Source organism: Prionailurus bengalensis, chromosome C2 (genome assembly GCF_016509475.1).
Source record: "Prionailurus bengalensis isolate Pbe53 chromosome C2, Fcat_Pben_1.1_paternal_pri, whole genome shotgun sequence".
Lineage (NCBI taxonomy): Eukaryota > Metazoa > Chordata > Mammalia > Carnivora > Felidae > Prionailurus > Prionailurus bengalensis.
The window spans coordinates 46312086-46331018 of record NC_057350.1 but is presented as its reverse complement, the minus strand read 5'-3'; the positions used below and the strand labels follow the sequence as shown (position 1 = coordinate 46331018).

Genomic DNA, 18933 nt, shown 5'->3' with positions numbered 1-18933 from the left:
CCCTGCGTCTCATGAGAGCACTGAGGTGGAAAACAAACTGTATCACAAGGAAATCCTCCAGCAGCCAAAGTGACAGTAGTTTAAGATCAACAACTCTGCTTACATGTCTTCTATTGATTGGCTCTTTGCAGAAGAGGAAAGCTTACTGACCCAGAAATACATGAACAAAAAATGCTCCAACATCTGTGAAAATTAATCAAAGGAAACCTTGTTCAGGATGAAATCCGGAGGTCAGCAGGGGGAGCCCTCACACCCTACCACTCCTTGTCAATTGTGGACCCAACAGGAAGAGACAGACCAAGCCAGACAATACTCGTTTTTAAATATCCCAGCAGGAGGAAGAAAGACTTTCTTACAGCCCATCCAATGAGAGACTGTCACAACTCAGCCAATGAGAAGCCACTACACTTCAAACTCTGTTTATTCCAATGGACTTTTTGTTTATAACAGCCCCTCCCAACCTTTCCTCTTCCTCCCTAAAGATTTCCTCTCCTTTGTTCTGTGGATTTGCCTCTGTCTTGCAGTAGCTTGCTTGGCGCAGATTGCAATTCTCTACTATTCTTTAATGAACCTGTATCTGCTGGTAAGATAACTGACAGTTTTAAGGTTGACACTTCTCGAGCCAATAGGGAAATTAAAATTAAAACTACAACAGCCATTGGATTAGGTAATATTTAGAAACCTGTTAATACAAATTTTTTAAAAGATTTTTTAAAATGAGGGCTCTCGTTTTCTAGCAGTGGGGTTGCAAATTGGTATACTCACTTTTACGAGCAATATAGTATTATCCAGTAAATTTGAAGATGTGAAAATTGTTCAGCCTAGCAGTTTTACTTCTAGCCGTACAGTTGTGCACAAGGATATATTTACAAACATTCACTGCAGAATTGTTTATAATAGATTGTTTATGACAGAAAAATAAGACATAATGTCCGTCAACAAAAGAATAAATAAATTAAATGTTAGTCATCCACGCATTGAAATGCCATATAGCAGTTAAAAACGAATTAAAACTAGAGCTACATCTATCAACATAATAAATCTCTCAGCATAAAGCTAAGAGAAAAAGCCGATTGCAGAAGTAAAAGTATGACACAATTTTTATAGCTTTTGAAACATGCAAAAAGGTTGTATGTTATTTATGAATATATACATGTAATAGTGTAACTTTATATGATGATAAACACTAGAGGATAAGGGGAGAGGTAAGAATTTATTACATCTTTCTGTATATTTGTAATATTTTATATTAAGCATATATTTTAAAGAGGAAAGGCATGCCTAAGAAGCATACAAGAAGGTTTTAATACATTGGCTAAGAGAAGATGTAACCTAAGTCGAAATAAATTAACGTGGTAAAGCAATAACCCAAGATACAAGGTGTCAAGGAGACAAATCAATTCCGGGAAAATTTAAGAATTTCCTTCACATTCTGTTTCTGAGAAGAAAATGGTATTTTTCTTAAGTCCTGGTAAACAGGTCAACTGTTGCTATGTTGATCACCTTGTGATATTCCAGCTGGAGAAATTTAATTTCACTGACATTCTCATTCTTTGGAACTTTACAGACTTAGAGGGAGTGTTTCCTGGGGATATTTCTACTCTATAGGTGCAAAGAACTTTTAGGAATGCTTGTGGCCATAATTTATCAGTGACAGTATGTTTCTTTCCCACTGCCCAAGGCTAATTTTGTTTTTATTTATCAGGCTGTTTACCATATTAAATCTTAAATTGAACCACTTTTGCTTTCAATGGAATACACCACCATTTTAAAATACGAGTATTTGTTCAACAAAAATAATAAGTTAATGTTTTTCTATGTACTATGGCAATCTGTATGCCTATAGGGAGAGAAAGATTCATTTCTGGTTAAAAAGGTCCTCCAATGCATAATTAAAATTAAATTAATCATCTTTGTTCTCTTTAAGCATATTATTTTGCTGAATCATTAAATATATTCAAATGATATTGTGTTGGATTAAGGGGATTTAATGCCTAACCTCACTTCTTTGTCGGCCGGGGACCAGACTGCAGCTGACAGTTTATTGAGTAGGGGATCAAGCATCTCACTAAGCACCTTCCCAGGAAAGAGGGACTAAAGGATGGAAACTGAAAATGAAAAGATCTGCTTTGTTTTCCTTAAACTGCTGATGAGCCAGACAGATGTTTGCCTGTAAGTGATGTGAACCTATTTAATCTACTAAAACAAACCACACCATATTGAAGGCAATGCCTCTCTTTTTTCCTTGAAACCTTCTACGTGGCACTCTGTTTACTTTTAAAGAGCCACATGAGGAAACAATACTGATAATAATATTGGTTGCATCCATCTACATTCCTTTCTTTTGGAAGAGATGATCCTGGCTTCCCAGTTGGTCTTCCTCACCTGTATCTGGATCACACTGACGCCAGATGTTTTTGCTGCTTCTGACATCAAGAAGTCCTACCAGCGGTGCTCCGCTTCAGTGAAGAAAGCCCGGTAAGATAGTCAGAGTCTAGTCTCTGAAGTCATTGCCCACTTTCCCTCACCAGCTGCCTCACACCTGTGGGAAACCTGGAAACCAATCTCCATTGTATTTGTGGTGGTGATTGTCTCTGGAACTAGCGATCACCCATCAAAATTAATCACTTCTGGTTAGCGTCAGAAAGATGCTAATAAATCTTGGGTTCTGCTGGCAATTGTATGCTTATTTTTGGAGAATACAATTACGGGCTCAGGGATCTTCTTTCAGGGAATGTATTTCTTCAATGAATAATGTATCTATTACTATTAATGACACATGTTTAAAGTTTTGTCAAGTTTTTTTGAGTAGAAATTAGTCTAAGCAACAACTTCTAATGTCAAGCACTTAGAGAGTATATAGTTCCATAAATTGGTAATATAGTAATGAAAAGCATCAGACCATTTGTTACCTTTCAAGACAAGTTTCCATACCTTTGAAATATTATCCTGAATGTCAATACATCATTATTACTATCTTATCATCGATAATTGAGAGCATATTTGCAAATGCCAGTGGAGGAGCAATCTAGTAGAGTGACTAGTTCATCCTGCTTTGCCAGAAACTCCCTGGGTTTTAGCACTAAGTGTCCTATGAATCCCTTCTGTCCCAAGCAAACAGGAATGACAACTCACCCTAATACTCCAGTATCTTTAATAAGCAAAAAGTGACCTCTTGTTCCCTTTCACCACGCACAAGATTTTCAAAAATACCCAGTAGGGGAAATTGAGGAATGAAGGTGAGTAATATCACTCAGCCAATCTTGGCAATCAATGAGGTGACAGATGTTTCAGCCAGATTGCCCTCACATCTTGAATATTTATGAAGCACTCACAATAATATCAGGAAAAAGAACATAAAAATTTAATAAATCCTTGTGAAGCCTCAGATCTAATGATCGGAAACAAAAGAAGTGTGGAGAGGTTGGGAGGAAAAATTTACTAGACTCCTTCCTGATTTCTGCTCTGTTCTTAAAAATCACGGGCCACCTCCCACACTTTTTTTGCATGCTCAGATCTGAGATAATATGAAGTTTCATCCAGTTTAACCACCTTCTGAGTCTTATTCAAGGCAATTAAGAAAGCAATATTTGGGAAACATGGGGTTATAACACCAGACTGAGGAAAAGGGGGATTGTGATAGGAGCTAACCCATCCCACTGGCCCACTATCAGTGATAGAGTTGCTGCACGATAATAGTCTTTGTGTATTTTTCAGGTGTTCTCTAAGGGGCAGGAGGGGCATCCATTCTTTGTGGTGAGGTGGGAATTTCTTATGTTAGAGGTCTCATTTTTAGGCCCTATTTAAATGAAGAGGGCATCTCAGGGTTTCTGCTACATGGGGTCAAGCGTGTCTGTTTTCACTTCTCTGTATTCTCGGTGAGGTACCCCTTTCAGCATTAAGCTGGAATATTATTCATTAAAATTTATATTGCTTTCTTTTGTTCTTCAAAGAAAAATCCTCTAGGGCACTAGGGATTGAGTAAGCCATCAACCCTGGTTTAAAAGTAGCCACTTAGAATGAAAGCCAGTCATTTTCCCTGACTGAACAGAGTAATCCAGCCAGCCAATTTCTGAGCTGTCACTCGCCAGTCTCTCATGCAGATTTGAAGGCATTTTTGACAAAAACACGGAAATTACTGTATATGGTAGTTTCTAGAGTAGGGAGCCCAGGATTCTTCAGACCTCAGTATGTGAATAAATACTGTGAGGTTCTTTGCCCCACACCCAATCTCATTATCAGTAACTAAATAAGTAATGATTTAATTAGTTAATAATCCATTCTTTCATAACATAAGAGAACTAATAGAATGAACATGGAAGAAAGGCCTGATCTTTGTTTGAAAATTATGAAGTGGAATTTACATTACTTTGCATTTATGCGCATTAATTTGAGCCAGTTTTCATTCAGTCGGGTCTTTAAATGCTTTGCTATTATTTTTTTTTCAGAATATAATCATACTCTTTACCCAAAGATTCCCTTTTTTATCCAAATATTGTTGAAATCTTCTACCTAAAGATATCCTTTGTTTCTTAAAAACAAAATAGGAGGAAAAGGGGAAAGGTGAATAAAGCAAGTTTTGGCAGGTGAAAAATGTCCCTGTTTTGCCTAGGAATGAGGTTTGGCTCCCTGGTGATACAAAGAAGATTAGGCATATAGGTTCACTGAATATTTATTCATTCTTCTAATGGTTGTCTTGGGTGCTCTTTATATGCCAAGTCCTGGGTCAGGGATTATGGATGCCAGGGCAACAATATGCTGTCTCAGGTCTTAAGAAGAGTGAGTAGAGTATGGACTCTGCCTAAACGGGCTCGCAGGAGATAATTGTCACATTTTCAGAAAATCTATTTGCTAGCTGTTAAAAATAAACATTATTAAAAATTAAATTATATAAACATACAATTAAATATTTTTTTAAATGTTATTTTTACTTATTTTTGAAGGAGAGAGAGAGAGAATGAGCAGGGGAGGAGTAGAGAGAGAGGGAGACACAGAATTTGAAGCAGACTCCAGGCTCTATGCTGTCAGCACAGAGCCCAACGCGGGACTCAAACTCAGGAACCGTGAGATCATGACCTGAGCCAAAGTCAGACGCTCAACCGACTGAGCCACCCAGGCTCCCAAAAATAAATTTTTTTAAAGTAATAAGTACTTCAGACTCACCACTTTCTAACTCCTTTACTACATTTTACCGTTACCATTGTTCTTTAGGGTATTTACATCTATTCTATCTATGTGGTAGAAATCCATGCTATACTGTGTTATCCTATCCTATTATAGTAAATGATGTTAAATCATACTACACCATATTATATTATATTACATTATATTATATTATATTATATTATATTATATTATATTATATTATACAGCCCTACACCATGGGCTATGCATGGCTACATGCATGGGCTACAGCTCCATCAGGTCAGTACCTTGAAATCAGCCATGTGGGAGTATTTACATCATGGAAATCAGCAAACACTACAAATAGGGCTGTTTCTCTCCTGGAGAACAACTTGTTAAACATTTACACACATTTGTGAACCTAACATGAAAGGCCAGAGGGCCCTAGCGATGGCAAATTCAAGTGCTACTGCAGGTAAGACAGAGGGCAGTGGCACAGGTTGTACTACTAGAGAGGATACACTGCTCTGGACGCAATAGCTGGTCAGGTCCAGCCTTTTCTTGTAAGAAAACTTGAGCCCAGTATTGCTAGATTCTTTGAGGTTGTAAAAGAAGCAGGAAATTAAGATTTTCACGTGAAATTTTCCAATATCATATACCACATGGGCTAGTCAAAAAAATGTCTGCAGACCAGCTCCTAATCTGGTCCAATTTCCTCATTTCCCAGGTAAGGAAACTGAGACCTCACCACTGAGCTCATGATCAGATAGAGGCCCAAGTAAGACACAGGAACTATCGTGTCTTAAGTGGGGGCCTTCTCTCTGGCTGACTCTTCCACAGAAATGTTCATCTGTATAGGTTTTTTTTCTTTATAAGAGATGGGCCATTGACTAAAGTCAGGTATGCATGTCCAGAATTTAGGAGCTCAGGAGCAGTTCAGTCAAAGCCAGGAGATTTGCTCTGTATAGTGCACCATGTTGTCCCTAAGAAATAGCAAAAGCATCAGGGACCTAGATATAACCACTGGATCCAGAAGTATGAAGGTTGTCTTAGTGATCAAAGCCTGGATCACCTAATTTTCCTACTACTTTATTGCGTCCTTGGATTTGTATCTATGTAGCCTAATAGATCATTTTTGCTTCATTTTGTATTTTTCTAAAGAAAAATAGTTAAGTCTATGCAAAGTTTTTTAAATGTTGCCTATACATTATTTGAGACTCCTGGGCCTCTATGTGTACTGGTTCATAATAGAGCTTCAGTGAGAAAAAAGAGTCCATGTTAAGCAGCAGGACATGCTTCTAGAATGACAAGGAGAATGGAATGATAGTGATGAAGTTTTGGAGTGGTGGTGGGGGTCCAGAGCCAGTAAAAAGAATTCTTGAGACATCTGTAGTGCAAAAGATGACTTTATTAAAGCACGGGGACAGGACCTGTGGGCAGAAAGAGCTGCACTGGGGTTGTGAGAAGTGACTGGTTATATACTGTGGAGTTGGGGGAGGTAAAGGCAAAAGGGAGGCCTCCAGAAGGATTTTCATATGCTGAAGAGGACTTATAGATGCCAGGGGCCTTACTATTGTCATGCTAAAGTTGTTTTTGATCTAGTAAGGCATGAAGCTTAAGACAGTAGGAGGTTCCTAGAGAAAGGTTAGCCTCTGCATTGCCTCAACTATTTGTCAATGGGGTACAGGTTATAAAGAAATTTAATGTTATTTACATTTTCTTCTTCACAGTTATTCCTAACATCACTGTGGAGGGGAGGATGATGCTAGGGCTCCAAGAAACTTGAGTCTATGGGTTTCAGGAGGGTAGGCTATTGACAAGATTGCCTTTTTCTTGTAATTTACTAAGACATTTATAAACTGATGAAGACTTATGTCCTGCATGACTGTGATTTCTATCAGTTAAACACTGGTTTGGTTTTTTTCTTCCCTTGGTTTTTTTTTTTCCCCCTTTCCTTTGTTCTTGGGCAGCCAGGAGTGCCTGGGGAATGTAATCCCTCCTAGGAAGGAGGTAGGTTGTTAGCTTGTGCTTTGTCCTCAGCTTGCCTTATGCTCCCCCATCAAGGTGGAGAGCCACACCTAGATCTTTATTTGGAAAAGATCCAAGATGGCAAGTCCTCCTTGTTCTAGATAATTTATAAAGCATTTATTACACAAATTCAATAATGGAATTTTACATGGAAATAATACAAAGAATCTCAATTATGCTTTCCCTTTTCCAAGTTCTAATCCTTATTCATATAGCTCCATGATTTTTCATGTTTGAAATTATAGTATAGAAACCATTTTGTATTTTATTAACTAATTATTTTCTACATTGTTTCACAGACATTATAATGGTTGGTATTTTTAATCACTCCATATTATTACTTTGAATTAAAGGACCAAAATTACCTACTTTATTATTGAACACTTATTTTCAAATTTGCACTGTTGTGAATCACAGCAGTAAATATTTTTATGCATGTAATTTTCCCTGTAGCAATAAAACTATAATATGGATGGAAATGAATTATGAATCAAAGCATAGGAATTATCTTCATAGCTCTTGAAATTGATTTCTAAAAAGGTTTTGCCAATATTTATGCTGCCATATACAAAGTATAAATGTTTCCATTTCATCATATCCTTTTAACATGGTTGGCTACTAAGATTTTGTGTTTGGGGCTCATTTAATAGGTATAAAATGGTAGTTATGGTCTTAATTGGTATTTCACTGTTAACTCTCTTAGATTAAATGTTTTTCAAAATGCTTGTTAATTATATCCTTCCTTGGGTAAGTAGTTTATTCATGTCAACCTAATTGTTTTCAACTAGTTTCATCCTAGCAAACTAATCAAGTATATATGCCCTTCAGAAAACAGTTTTGTAAAGTAACCTGCTGAGTGTTAGTGACTCAATTAAAATGAGTTTTTGTCATTCCATTAATTTAACTCTAATGCATCAGAATGACTTTTTTTTTTTTTTTGCTTTTCCTTATCTGGCTCTAGTACTTTTTCATTCTTTGCCTAATATGTCCTCCTCAAAGACTCTTAATCTCCCTGAAACCACTCAAATCCAGCCTTTTCTTCCCCCACTTTCTTAGTCACAAAATTATAGAATTTCTTTCTTTTTTTTTTTTAATGTTTATTTACTTTTGAGAGAGAGAGAGAGAGAGAGAGAGAGAGAGACAGAGCACAAGTTGGGGAGGGGTAGAGAAAGAGAGAGGGAGACACAGAATCCGAAGCAGGCTCCAGGCTCTGAGATGTCAGCACAGAGCCTGACGAGGGGCTCGAACTCATGAACCGTGAGATCATGACCTGGGCCGAAGTTGGATGCTCACCGACTGAGCCACCCAGGCGCCCAACTTTCTTTCTTTTTTTAATGTTTATTTATTTTTGAGAGAGAGACAGAGATAGAGAGGGAACAGGGGAAGGACAGAGAGAAGGAGACACAAATCCAAAGCAGGGTCCAGGCTCTGAGCTGTCAGCGCAGAGCCCGACACAGGGCTCGAACTCACAGAAGGTGAGAATGTGAGCTAAGCTGAAGCCAGATCCTCGACTGAGCCACCCAGGTGCCCCTATAGTAGAGTTTCTGATACTGAGGAGAAGGGGAACATGGAAATAGTTTTCCTTTGTTTCATCCAGGAAGGAAAAGATTCTAACTCAAAGCAAAAATTGATAACTATTACCAAGACATACACCTACAATTTCTTAAACAGTGTTTGTTATTCTTTGTGGGAAAGAAAAGACAAAGATTAAGAACGCTCAGGTAAGCCTCTTTCACAAATTGAGATTTCTTTGCTTTATCCCATCAGGACTCAGCCTTTTAGAAGGCCCTCTCCTCAGACAGAAGTTATCCAAAAGCTTTCTTTCAGGAGCTACTAAAAATGAAGCTTTTTTGTTTTTTTCTAGAAGAAGGGAGAGGGCAGAAGACACAAAGTGGTTTAAAATGGTATATATATATTGAATTAGACCAGAAAGCTCTGAGCTAAGTCTGATGTTCCATCATATATTGAATGTCCCCTTATTAAGCATACTTGCTTCTCTTGCCTTTGTTCTATTTCAGTCTTCACTTTATTAACCTTTACATATATCTTTTTTTGTTGTTGCATAAGCCAGGGTCTTCAAGCTAGGAAACCTATACTCCTGAAGTATAATGTACCCCTCAGGGTACATTCAAACTATCAGAGAGGCATGTGGCCACGGATAGTTTTAAAACAATCAATTTCTGGATCTTTGACTTCCTTTGACCTCTTTCTTAGAATTGATCTACCTGAAAGCATGTGTTCAGTGTCTTTTAGAGCATCCCTTTAATTAAATTATTGCTCTGTCTCATTTGGCAGAAAAAAGGCCATCTCCTTCTTCCTGAATATCACTTTATGTATTGCCCCAGTGTATAAAATCCTCCTAGGTACAAAGAGATTATTATAAATATTGTTGTTGAGTAGTGGATGACTCTAGAGTAAATAACACATTGTTTTCCAAACTAGGTTGTTGTTTCTTTGGTTTGAACAGAATTAAAAGAAGAACCTAATTAATTTGTCAGGTTATAAATCATTAGAAATAATTACTGATGATAGATCACGATGTGAATTTTGGAAACTAAGAAAGAATTTAAAAAATCAAGTTACGTTGCTAAAACAATGCTGACACAAAATTTCTTCAAATTTTATGTATGTGAAAGTTTTTTAATACTTTCATCTATAAAAGTAAAGAACAGGAATAGCATTTATGCTAGAATAGAATGATGCTAGAATTGTTTTCATCCTAGCAATGAGTAATATCCATGTACATGATGTAATTGGGGAAGATGTATAATCACTTCATTAAGAAATCCATTGCCAATAAAATTTTAATAAGTATCTATCAACATTTATATGAGTTATGTTTTGCTCCAATTGTAATAGTCATAGATGCTAATGTGTATACATAATACACAATAGTTAATGTGTATACATATATTCTTGCAAAGAAATATGGTGAGGTGATAAAATTCTATGAAGGTAATAAAATGGAAATACAAGTTCAAAGAAAACAAGGAATGATATAAAGGGGAGTTTATTCTTCTTTTTAAAGGGGGAGTTTATTCACATATTTTAAATTGCATAGTGTGGGTATTTAGATTCATTGAATACATTAAGAGGAAGGATATGGGTTTTCTTCTAAATTTTCAATATTTAAGTAATTTTAAAGTTTATAATGAGAAAATTGTTGACATCTATTTAAATGTGTGAGTACGTAGATTTTCAAATTCTTTTAGAGGGTATGTAAGCCACATAATCCTTTGTGAAAAATAGATGAGGTATAAATAAAGTAAAAAATAAATAAGTATGGGACATCTCACTGTGCATCAGAAGAGCCCTCAAGATAAAAATAGTGTGTGTGCTTTCGCTACCTGCCAAGAGTGCACTTCACATAGGCTCTGTGTTCAGTGTTCTTGGGAATCTTAATTAAGATTTATCCTTTTCAATCACATGATGCTTCTGAAAATGTATGCTTCCAAAAAGACAAGTGACGGCCATTTTGTTATATTATATTACCAAAGGAATTCACAAATTTTCATGAGTTTCCACCCAAAGCTACACTTGAGTTTTCCTAAAATGATAACAATGAGCTAGCTTTTATTAAATGTCAACTGTTTTCCAGACCGATGGTTCTCCTAAGAAACTGTTATAAATGCAAACTCTCACATCCCCAGCCTCTTGAATCAGAAGTTCTGGGAATAGGTCCCAGCAAGCCAGGTGATTCAGACGCATGCCAAAGAAGATAATACTTAATATTTATAAAACATCCTGACATGAGACCTTGAACATAATAGGCATCTAATAAACACATTAGCTACTATTACTTTTTCAATAAATAGTTCACTCTAGCTCCTTAAAAGAAAGGTTCTAGTTAATTTGAGATCCTTGGAAGAAATAGTTCTATATGTTCACTTATTTGTAGAATACAATGACTTAACAAGTTTAAAATCAAACTCATTGTCTTCTACCCAAGGCAGATTTCTTCTTCCAACTTCCCCATTTCTCTCAATGGCAAAAATACATACATAAACCTCTGAGGGTCTCAACCAGAAACTTCCCTATTGAAAAACCATATGGATGGTGATAGGTGCCTTTAAGCCTGGACATATTTCTTGAATCAGCTGCTTCAGGATGTGAAATTCTCACCATCAAAGTCACTTTATTAAGCTAAGAAATCGTATCCACAAGTCTTATGTTAAAGTTCACATCTCTTTTCTGGAGAAGACATTTATTAATGCAAAAGCATATCAGGAATTCAGAGTAACTAGAATTCACTTAGTAGCCCCTTCAATGCCTGGTGTTGTTATTGCTGCTGCTGTTGATGATGACAGTGAAGATGGCAGGCATGTTTCTCTGGAAGGAGCTGAGCAAAGTCTCTAGCACCCAGAACAAGAGAGCTGCTCTAGTTCCAGAGGAGCTGGGCTTCCACAGACATTCTGCTTCCACACTTAGCAAATCACTCGAAGTGTGTATCACAGGACAGAAAATGAGTCAGGGAGATCCAGCAACTTTCCCGAGTTCACAGACCCAGGGAGTAACAGAATAAACCCCCACATCAGACTCTGGGAACACCTGAGAGGCCACTCCCCACTTTGCCTACATCCTGGATAACTGTAGGTGAAAATTGACTTTGCTCACTTCACAACTGGACCAGACATCAAATCCAATCAATTGTCAAATCCATCCATTTTTCCTTTGGATCCTTCTCCATTCCCATTGCCATCCCTCAGGTCCTAGAACCTACTGCAGACATTCTACTCACATCTCAACTTGTACCCATACTTTCTGCTCCTTTTGTCTTTGTAAAACTATTTTCATCAGTTTACAATTCTACAGTGATTTTGTTTTGGTTTTGTTTTGTTTTGTTTTACTGTCTTGGTGCAGAAGTACTTTGACTTCAGTGACCCCAAGAATAACTTAGGTAACATGTTTAATGTAGATTCCTAGGCCTTGTTTCCTCAGGCTTTGGTTTAGGTGATCTGGGGTAAGATGGTAGCGATAAGGTTTTCCTGGTCTCAAAACCATATTTGGAGAAATACTGCCTGCATTATGTAACAGTGCCTTACATCCAAACTTAGTTTTTTATATAAGTTGCTCCAAATTTTGGGTTCCCTTACCTGCCCCACCTTTATATAATGAAGAGTAAATGTTGGCAGATCTTTAGCTAAGTGTAATACAAGCTGAGAAAATGAGCTTCTATGTATATATTTCAGAGGATACCATGTTGAATACAGAAGGCTAACCTAAATCAAAACACCCAGAAGTATATGTATCTTAAAACTGTTTTTTCCCCTTTGGAGGGAGAGCAAACAAGAAACCAGAATGAGAAACAATGACATCACCAAAGCATGGCTCCTGAAATACAAACAACTTCTCCATATAGAGGACCATGATTTTGCAATGAGACCTGGATTTGGAGGTGAGTATTATCTTTCTAAAACTCTTATGTCTAGGGTGCCTGGGTGGCTCAGTTGGTTAAGCAGCTGACTTCAGCTCAGGTCATTATCTCGCCGTCTGTGGGTTTGGGCCCCGCGTAGGGCTCTGTGCTGACAGCCCAGGGCCTGGAGCCTGCTTTGGATTCTGCGTCTCCCTCTCTCTCTCTGCTCCTCCCCTGCTTGTGCTCTATCTCTCTCTGTCTCTCAAAAATAAATGTTTAAATTTTTTTTATTAAAAATAAAAAAAAAATGAAACTCTTATGTCACAATCCATTACACTGTCAAAATGAAGCTGAAAATTTGAAGCAATTAAGACCAAAACACAAGCAAAGACCATCTATTAAAAAAAATGTTTACAATGATACTGTCTTGAATGAGAACAATTGATACATTTTAAATTAATCACAAAGAAGATAAATATCTTTAGTAAATATTCATACTGTTTACTAATTGTAAACAATATGTGTTCAATAAATAGTGAATGGATATATACTGCCTATACAGCAGCTTATTCTTTCAACTAAAACCTGTAAATTGTATTATGTAATGATATTCATGAAATCTTGTTGAATAACCTTATAAGCTGGAGTGCCCGGCTTTGGTGGAAGGACTAACACACCAAATGCCATGGCTCCCTATGGAACAACTCTGTTCAGGTTTCTCCTTCAATCACTTCCAGCAACTGAAGTTGATCAGAATGTTGGAGTGCCAAGCACTGGGCTGAGGCTGTTAATGCACTAGCTTATTCCACCCTCCTAAGAAGTAGGCACTATCGTGATCCCTCCTATTCCAGTGTGGAGACTGGGGTGTAGAGAGGTTAGGAGATTTGCTGAAAGCCATGAAAAAAGCAGTATGTGGGAAAACCAAGATGCAAGGGCAAAGAAGGAGGACAGAAGAAAGCCATGTAAGGACACACTTGGAACAATGTCTTTTCTCAGTTGCATCACAGAGGGTACCAAGTTTTCCAGAGACACACAGAATGTGGTAAAATCAAGCGGTTAATGTGAACTCTCTGCCTTACTGCTAAATCCATCCTGATTCTTCTATCATTGACCTAAATTCCCCATTCCTACCATTCCCGAGCTGACAACTTTTCAGAATACTAAAGGTGTGGATGTGACAGAAGTGAATGTGAGGCTGAGAACGCAGGAGCCCTCAGCTGTAGAACAGGTGCAGCTTTTTCAAAAATAACGAATACTTTGATTTTTGGCATGGGGTGGGGGAAACGTGACACTTGCTATATCGTGGTTATGACCAAAGGAAGCTTGTTGGTACCTCAGAGAACTCACTTGTTAGCAGATAAAATAAAACAGTACGTCAGGTAGTTTTTATGTTGAAGGATATTTGTTGTTGTTTAATTTCATGGAATCCATTGGATTGCAATTCTGAGTGTCTAGCTTTGATTTTATTACATTCTTGACTAAAACATTAGCAGGCATCAAAGCCACCTGGGGGATTCTTCACAAGGAATTACTGAGCCCCACCCCCGCACCCAGGTTTTAATTCCCTAGGTCTGGGTGGGGCCAACTATTTGCATTTCTAATAAATTCCTAGGTGATGCTGATGAACCCGGTCTGAGAATCACACTTGATAATTGCTGAATTTGATTATCAGCATCAGAGTAGATCTTGGTGAGTTTCATTTTTGGTTTTTCCAGAGAATTTCTCACACTTACTGAACTGAATTTAAGGTTTTAGATGCCTCTAAATTAATCAAGTTAAAGTATGTCCGTGTTTCACTTCCAAGGCCGCTTCTTTATCTTGTTTTCTTCACATCACTGTTCCTTAAATGTGTTCCTTACTGCAATTCTCCTAAAGATGCCTGAGCCCTCAATTTCCATTCCCAACAGACCGTTTCTTTCCCCCAACCAAAGTTTGCCCAAAGTTTTGATAATATGCTCTACAACTATCATGCAATCATTCTGTACCTTGGTCTCCACGATTCTATACAAAACTTCTAAATTCTCCATCACCATTTAGTTGGAGAAAATGTTATGAAGAGAAATTTGCCCTGCTGCGGGCCTTTTTAGACACTAGAGGGCGCCAGTCTCACAGGAATGGCTTGGAACTGGCGTCTCCTGAACAGCAATTAGAACCCCAAAATGATGTATGCTCTTCAACACCAATTCAAAACGCTGCCCTAATTCATGTCAGTTTAGGTTCCTCAATTAAATGAATTCCTATCTTAGAGAAAAGGGTTTCTATGAGTCTATTTTGAACCATTGAAAGCCAGAAAGATTAAGAGAAAAATGACTGTCCTTTATTTGGACCTTGAAACACGCACTCTGGAAAGCTTTATCGCTCAAAATGGTTCAAGGGCCAGCAGCAGAATCACCTGGAAGTTAGTTAGAAATGCAGAAGCTCAGGCTCCTTGCTCAGGCTTTCTGAATCAAAATCCACATTTTAATAAAATCCCCAGGTGATTTGAACACACTTTACAATTTGAGAAACACGACTGTAGATTGCCAGGTGAGGACCCTCTGTTCTTACCTTAAAACACTTAAATCTTCATTCTCCCCTCTGTGTATCATCCCCATCCCCAACAAAAACATAGAATTGACCTTACATTTCCACTTGTTTTGATCTGTTAGAGATAACCCGTTAAGATTTTGAGTGGGAATGATTTTTTTAAACAATTTTATTTTTCCTGAGGCTACTTTGTGGGGTTATTAAAAATGCAATTGAAACGCTACTTAGTGGCAGGTGGCAAATCATCCCACGATGAGGAAATTTTTCTGACAATCGTGGACTGGGGCTAAATGGTGTCCAAATGTCTTACATGTTCAGTCATTTCAGGCAGAAAAATGCATAAATTCAGTCCGAAGTGTCACACTGGTAGCTCTGTGAAATACAGTCCTTAACCTTCTCTTGTCTTGGTCAGAACAGTTCTTCCTACTGGTGACCCATTTCTCTGTTCTCTCAAGGCTGCCTTCCTGAGGAAATCAGGCTGCAGGATATAAATGACAAGCTTTAATTTATCTTCTCTTTCTTTATACTTGTCCACAACATAAACACACGCACATACCTCTTTCCTCTTGAGCTAAATGTAACTTCAGCACTTCTCTTGCCTTAATGTGTTTTCCTAATTAGCTTTAACATTAAAACCAGCTGCTACCGCAGTGTTTTTTACTTTTATAAAGCATTAGAAGATTAATTGACTCATTATGTGGAAACAGGAGGATATAAATTTAGGGGAGCTTTTTGTTTAACTTGGGTTGTAAATTGCAGCTCATTTTCTTTATGTTTTCCCCACCCTTTACATCTCTCATCACTAAGGGCTTTTTTGATTCAGTCCTAGAGATGATGATTTCTTTGGTTCTTTAAAGTGAAATCAATTTAGCATCTAGATACTGGCTACTGGGTCCAGTCAAAAGCTAACGTTGTGAGAGCCGCTTGTATAATCCATGCTTGTCAAACAAAAGGACTAGACTGAGAGCCAGAGGGACCTGGCCGTATTCCTGCATTAACTAGCTTTAGGTTTCAGGCAAGCTCTCCAGTATCTCTGAATGAGTTAGGTCGTATGTCAATTGCATCTAACATTGGCTCAACCTACCTAACAAACAGCTATAATGACAATATGGGATAAAATATTGTATAATGTATTTTAAATGCACTATCCACATAAGATGTGTAACTGTTATTTAACTCTTATCCCAGCCTATGTAAAAAATAGACTGGCAATCTATGTATGTAAAAAAAAGACTATAAATGTGTGTACTACTACCTAGACAATGATCCTGGGAAATCAACACATGATAATGGTTAATATTTATTTATTTTTACTGTATTCCAGATGCTTTATATATAGCATTAATGAAAGTATTTGTGAAATTGTTATCATTCATGTTGTTATATGTATGACTGATCCAGTAGATGCTGAACAAGTTGGTTGTTAAGCCATTTGAATGGGGTTAGGTCAAGGTCTTGACATGCATTGTTTTGCTTAGTCTCACAGTGATGCTATTAGGGAAGTACCACAGAATTGTTCCCACTATTTTACAGATAAGCAAACTAAGCTCAGAGGAATTAAGGGATTTATGGAAGTTTGGCTTCAGTTCAGGTTTAGTGGCTAGAAATTCTATGATTTTTAATGTATCTGCTTTATTATTACCCTTTCTCTGAGACTCAGCTCCTTATCTGTAAAAAGAATTTTTGGCACTTATATGTATCTCCACAATTCTGTGATTTTGTATCTTGCCTTTATATGCCCCTCACTCTCCACACGGTTTTCAGGAATGTGTAGATTCCCAGACCCCAGACAAGGTACACTTGAGCATGAAGTTCAAAGGAGCTAAAAATGAGGTCAGATGGCATCTGAGGGCAAACACTTTTCTTCAAAATGGCAGAGCTCATCCCCACAAGAATAGAATAAATCAAAAGGAAAAAAAAGAAATGTAGAATGTTTCTAGGAGTCCATTCCTAGCCATGTTTCTACCCCACTCTCAGATCAGCCTTCAAACAACCCTGAGGGTCTGTTGCTCACCCAGTGGTGGCATAACTACCTCCTTGGATGGTGCCTTTATAAGACTGCCCCAGCCTTGCAGAAATAGTCATTAGCAACTGGGATCTGCTCACAAGTCACACGATCCCAAATGCAAATTGTTCTCAGGTTTTGTCATGAAATAAGAACTCTATGAGAAGCACTGTATCATTTTCTAGTCAGAGGTGGATGGATCATCTAAATGTTTGAGTGTCGGATTGGGAATAGTAGCTTGCATTCCTCGGAGCAGGTTCACATTTTTGCTGAATTGCAGTAGCAATAACATTTATTTAGTGCCATTTATTGAGCACCAATTAAGTTTACTAACTGCGCATTGTTTCTAGTCCTCAAATAAGTCTCCAAGGTGAGATTTTAAAGGTGAGGAAACTAAGCTTAGAAATGTTACTTACCCTAGATCACATATGAGTGGTCGAGTTAGGTTCAAACTCTAGTCTGTGACTCTAACACCAGAATTTTAACCAGGACATTCCTGCTACCTCTCTCTAAGATCTTGGCAAGCCTTTCAGTCCCTTGGAGTATTGGAGTTAATGGAAAGATGTACTCATCCTGAAGCCATCCTGAAAGGCCATGAAGTTTTATTTTGATATCTATACTAATTAAGGAAAAAGTGTAAACAAAACAAAAGCATTAGAGCTGAACTCAATAAGTAATGGAGTAATACTGAATAGTCCCCAAGTTAATGCATAATCATAATTATCCTTAAACAATTTTTAAATATAATTGCCATAATTAATGTTGTAGAAAGTAATTAATCCAATATGGCAGGAAGTCATTAGTGGTTAAGATGCAAGTAAGGTGTTACTGAAGCCTGGAGCAGAAATATATTTGAGTGACAGACCCGGGGCCTGTCCAGCTACAACCTCTGTAAATAAGGAATGATATAAGGGTATATTATGGAACATAAAAGGGAACCTGTATTTGTAAAAGGAAGGTATCTTCAGCCTTAATGAAGGGAGTCAAAGATGGTGGACAGGGACTGGTGAGGCATATCTTGTTTTAAAATAAGTTGCACATTTAAAACACAATAGTTAGGTGCTTTGTTGAATTGTATGCACATGTATGTCACATATAGCACATCCAGACATTAATTAGCCTCAGTAAGGAAGTTTTCTAGCCTGACCCTTCTCATTCTCAGGATCTTGACTAAAACAGCCACCTGGGATCCATCTAGGCAAGATTTCTATTTTTTCAAAAATAGTTGAAAGCATTTTTTAAAACTCAGAATTATACAGAGACAATAAGATTTAATTGAGAATTGGTCACAACCTGGTTCTCTGAGGTCCAACTGCAAACACATCTCAACACTAGTCTGTCTGAGGTTTCTCCAGTTCTGACTTTCAATACATTTTCATCAAACATATTTCTTTTTTTTTCAAATATATTTATTTATTTTGAGAGAGAGAGAGAGAGAGGAAAAGGGTGAGAGAGAATCCCAACCAGGCTCTGCACTGTCAGCGTAGAGCCCGATGCAAGGCTTGAACTCACAAACCGTGAGATCATGACCTGAGCCCAATCAAGAGTCAGATGCTTAACCGACTGAGCCATCCAGATGTCCCTCAAATACATTTGAAGGATGTTTGCTTCATCCGAACTGCAGGTTGTGGTTACTGATGTTCTGCAAAGGGACATCTGTGAATGTCTGACGTTCCTGCACAGCACTATACTATCATCTGTGTTCCTCTAGTCTGCCATGCACAGCCCAAGTGAAAGAGGCTGAGTTTTTGGCAAGAGAGAAAAGGCTTCCACACTTCCCAGAGTCATGAATTCCATGACTACACTCCCTGACTATAAAATATGACTCTTACCATAGAGAACCCATAATTCTACATACTCTCAGACATATTTTTGAAACGTTGTTCCTTTTTAAATC

At 37.7% G+C, this 18933-nt stretch overlaps 1 protein-coding gene across 1 annotated transcript in view; it reads left to right on the top strand.

Moving 5' to 3' along the window:
* The first annotated feature begins 508 nt into the window (after positions 1-508).
* The window catches only part of GABRR3 (gamma-aminobutyric acid type A receptor subunit rho3), a 50179-nt gene continuing 31754 nt past the window's right edge, over positions 509-18933 (top strand). Inside the window, exons 1-3 of the mRNA XM_043593932.1 lie at positions 509-583; positions 1928-2478; positions 12429-12547. Of these exons, the coding sequence (XP_043449867.1) occupies positions 2354-2478; positions 12429-12547 (244 nt within the window). The 5' untranslated portion in view covers positions 509-583; positions 1928-2353. The remainder of the gene's footprint in view (positions 584-1927; positions 2479-12428; positions 12548-18933) is intronic.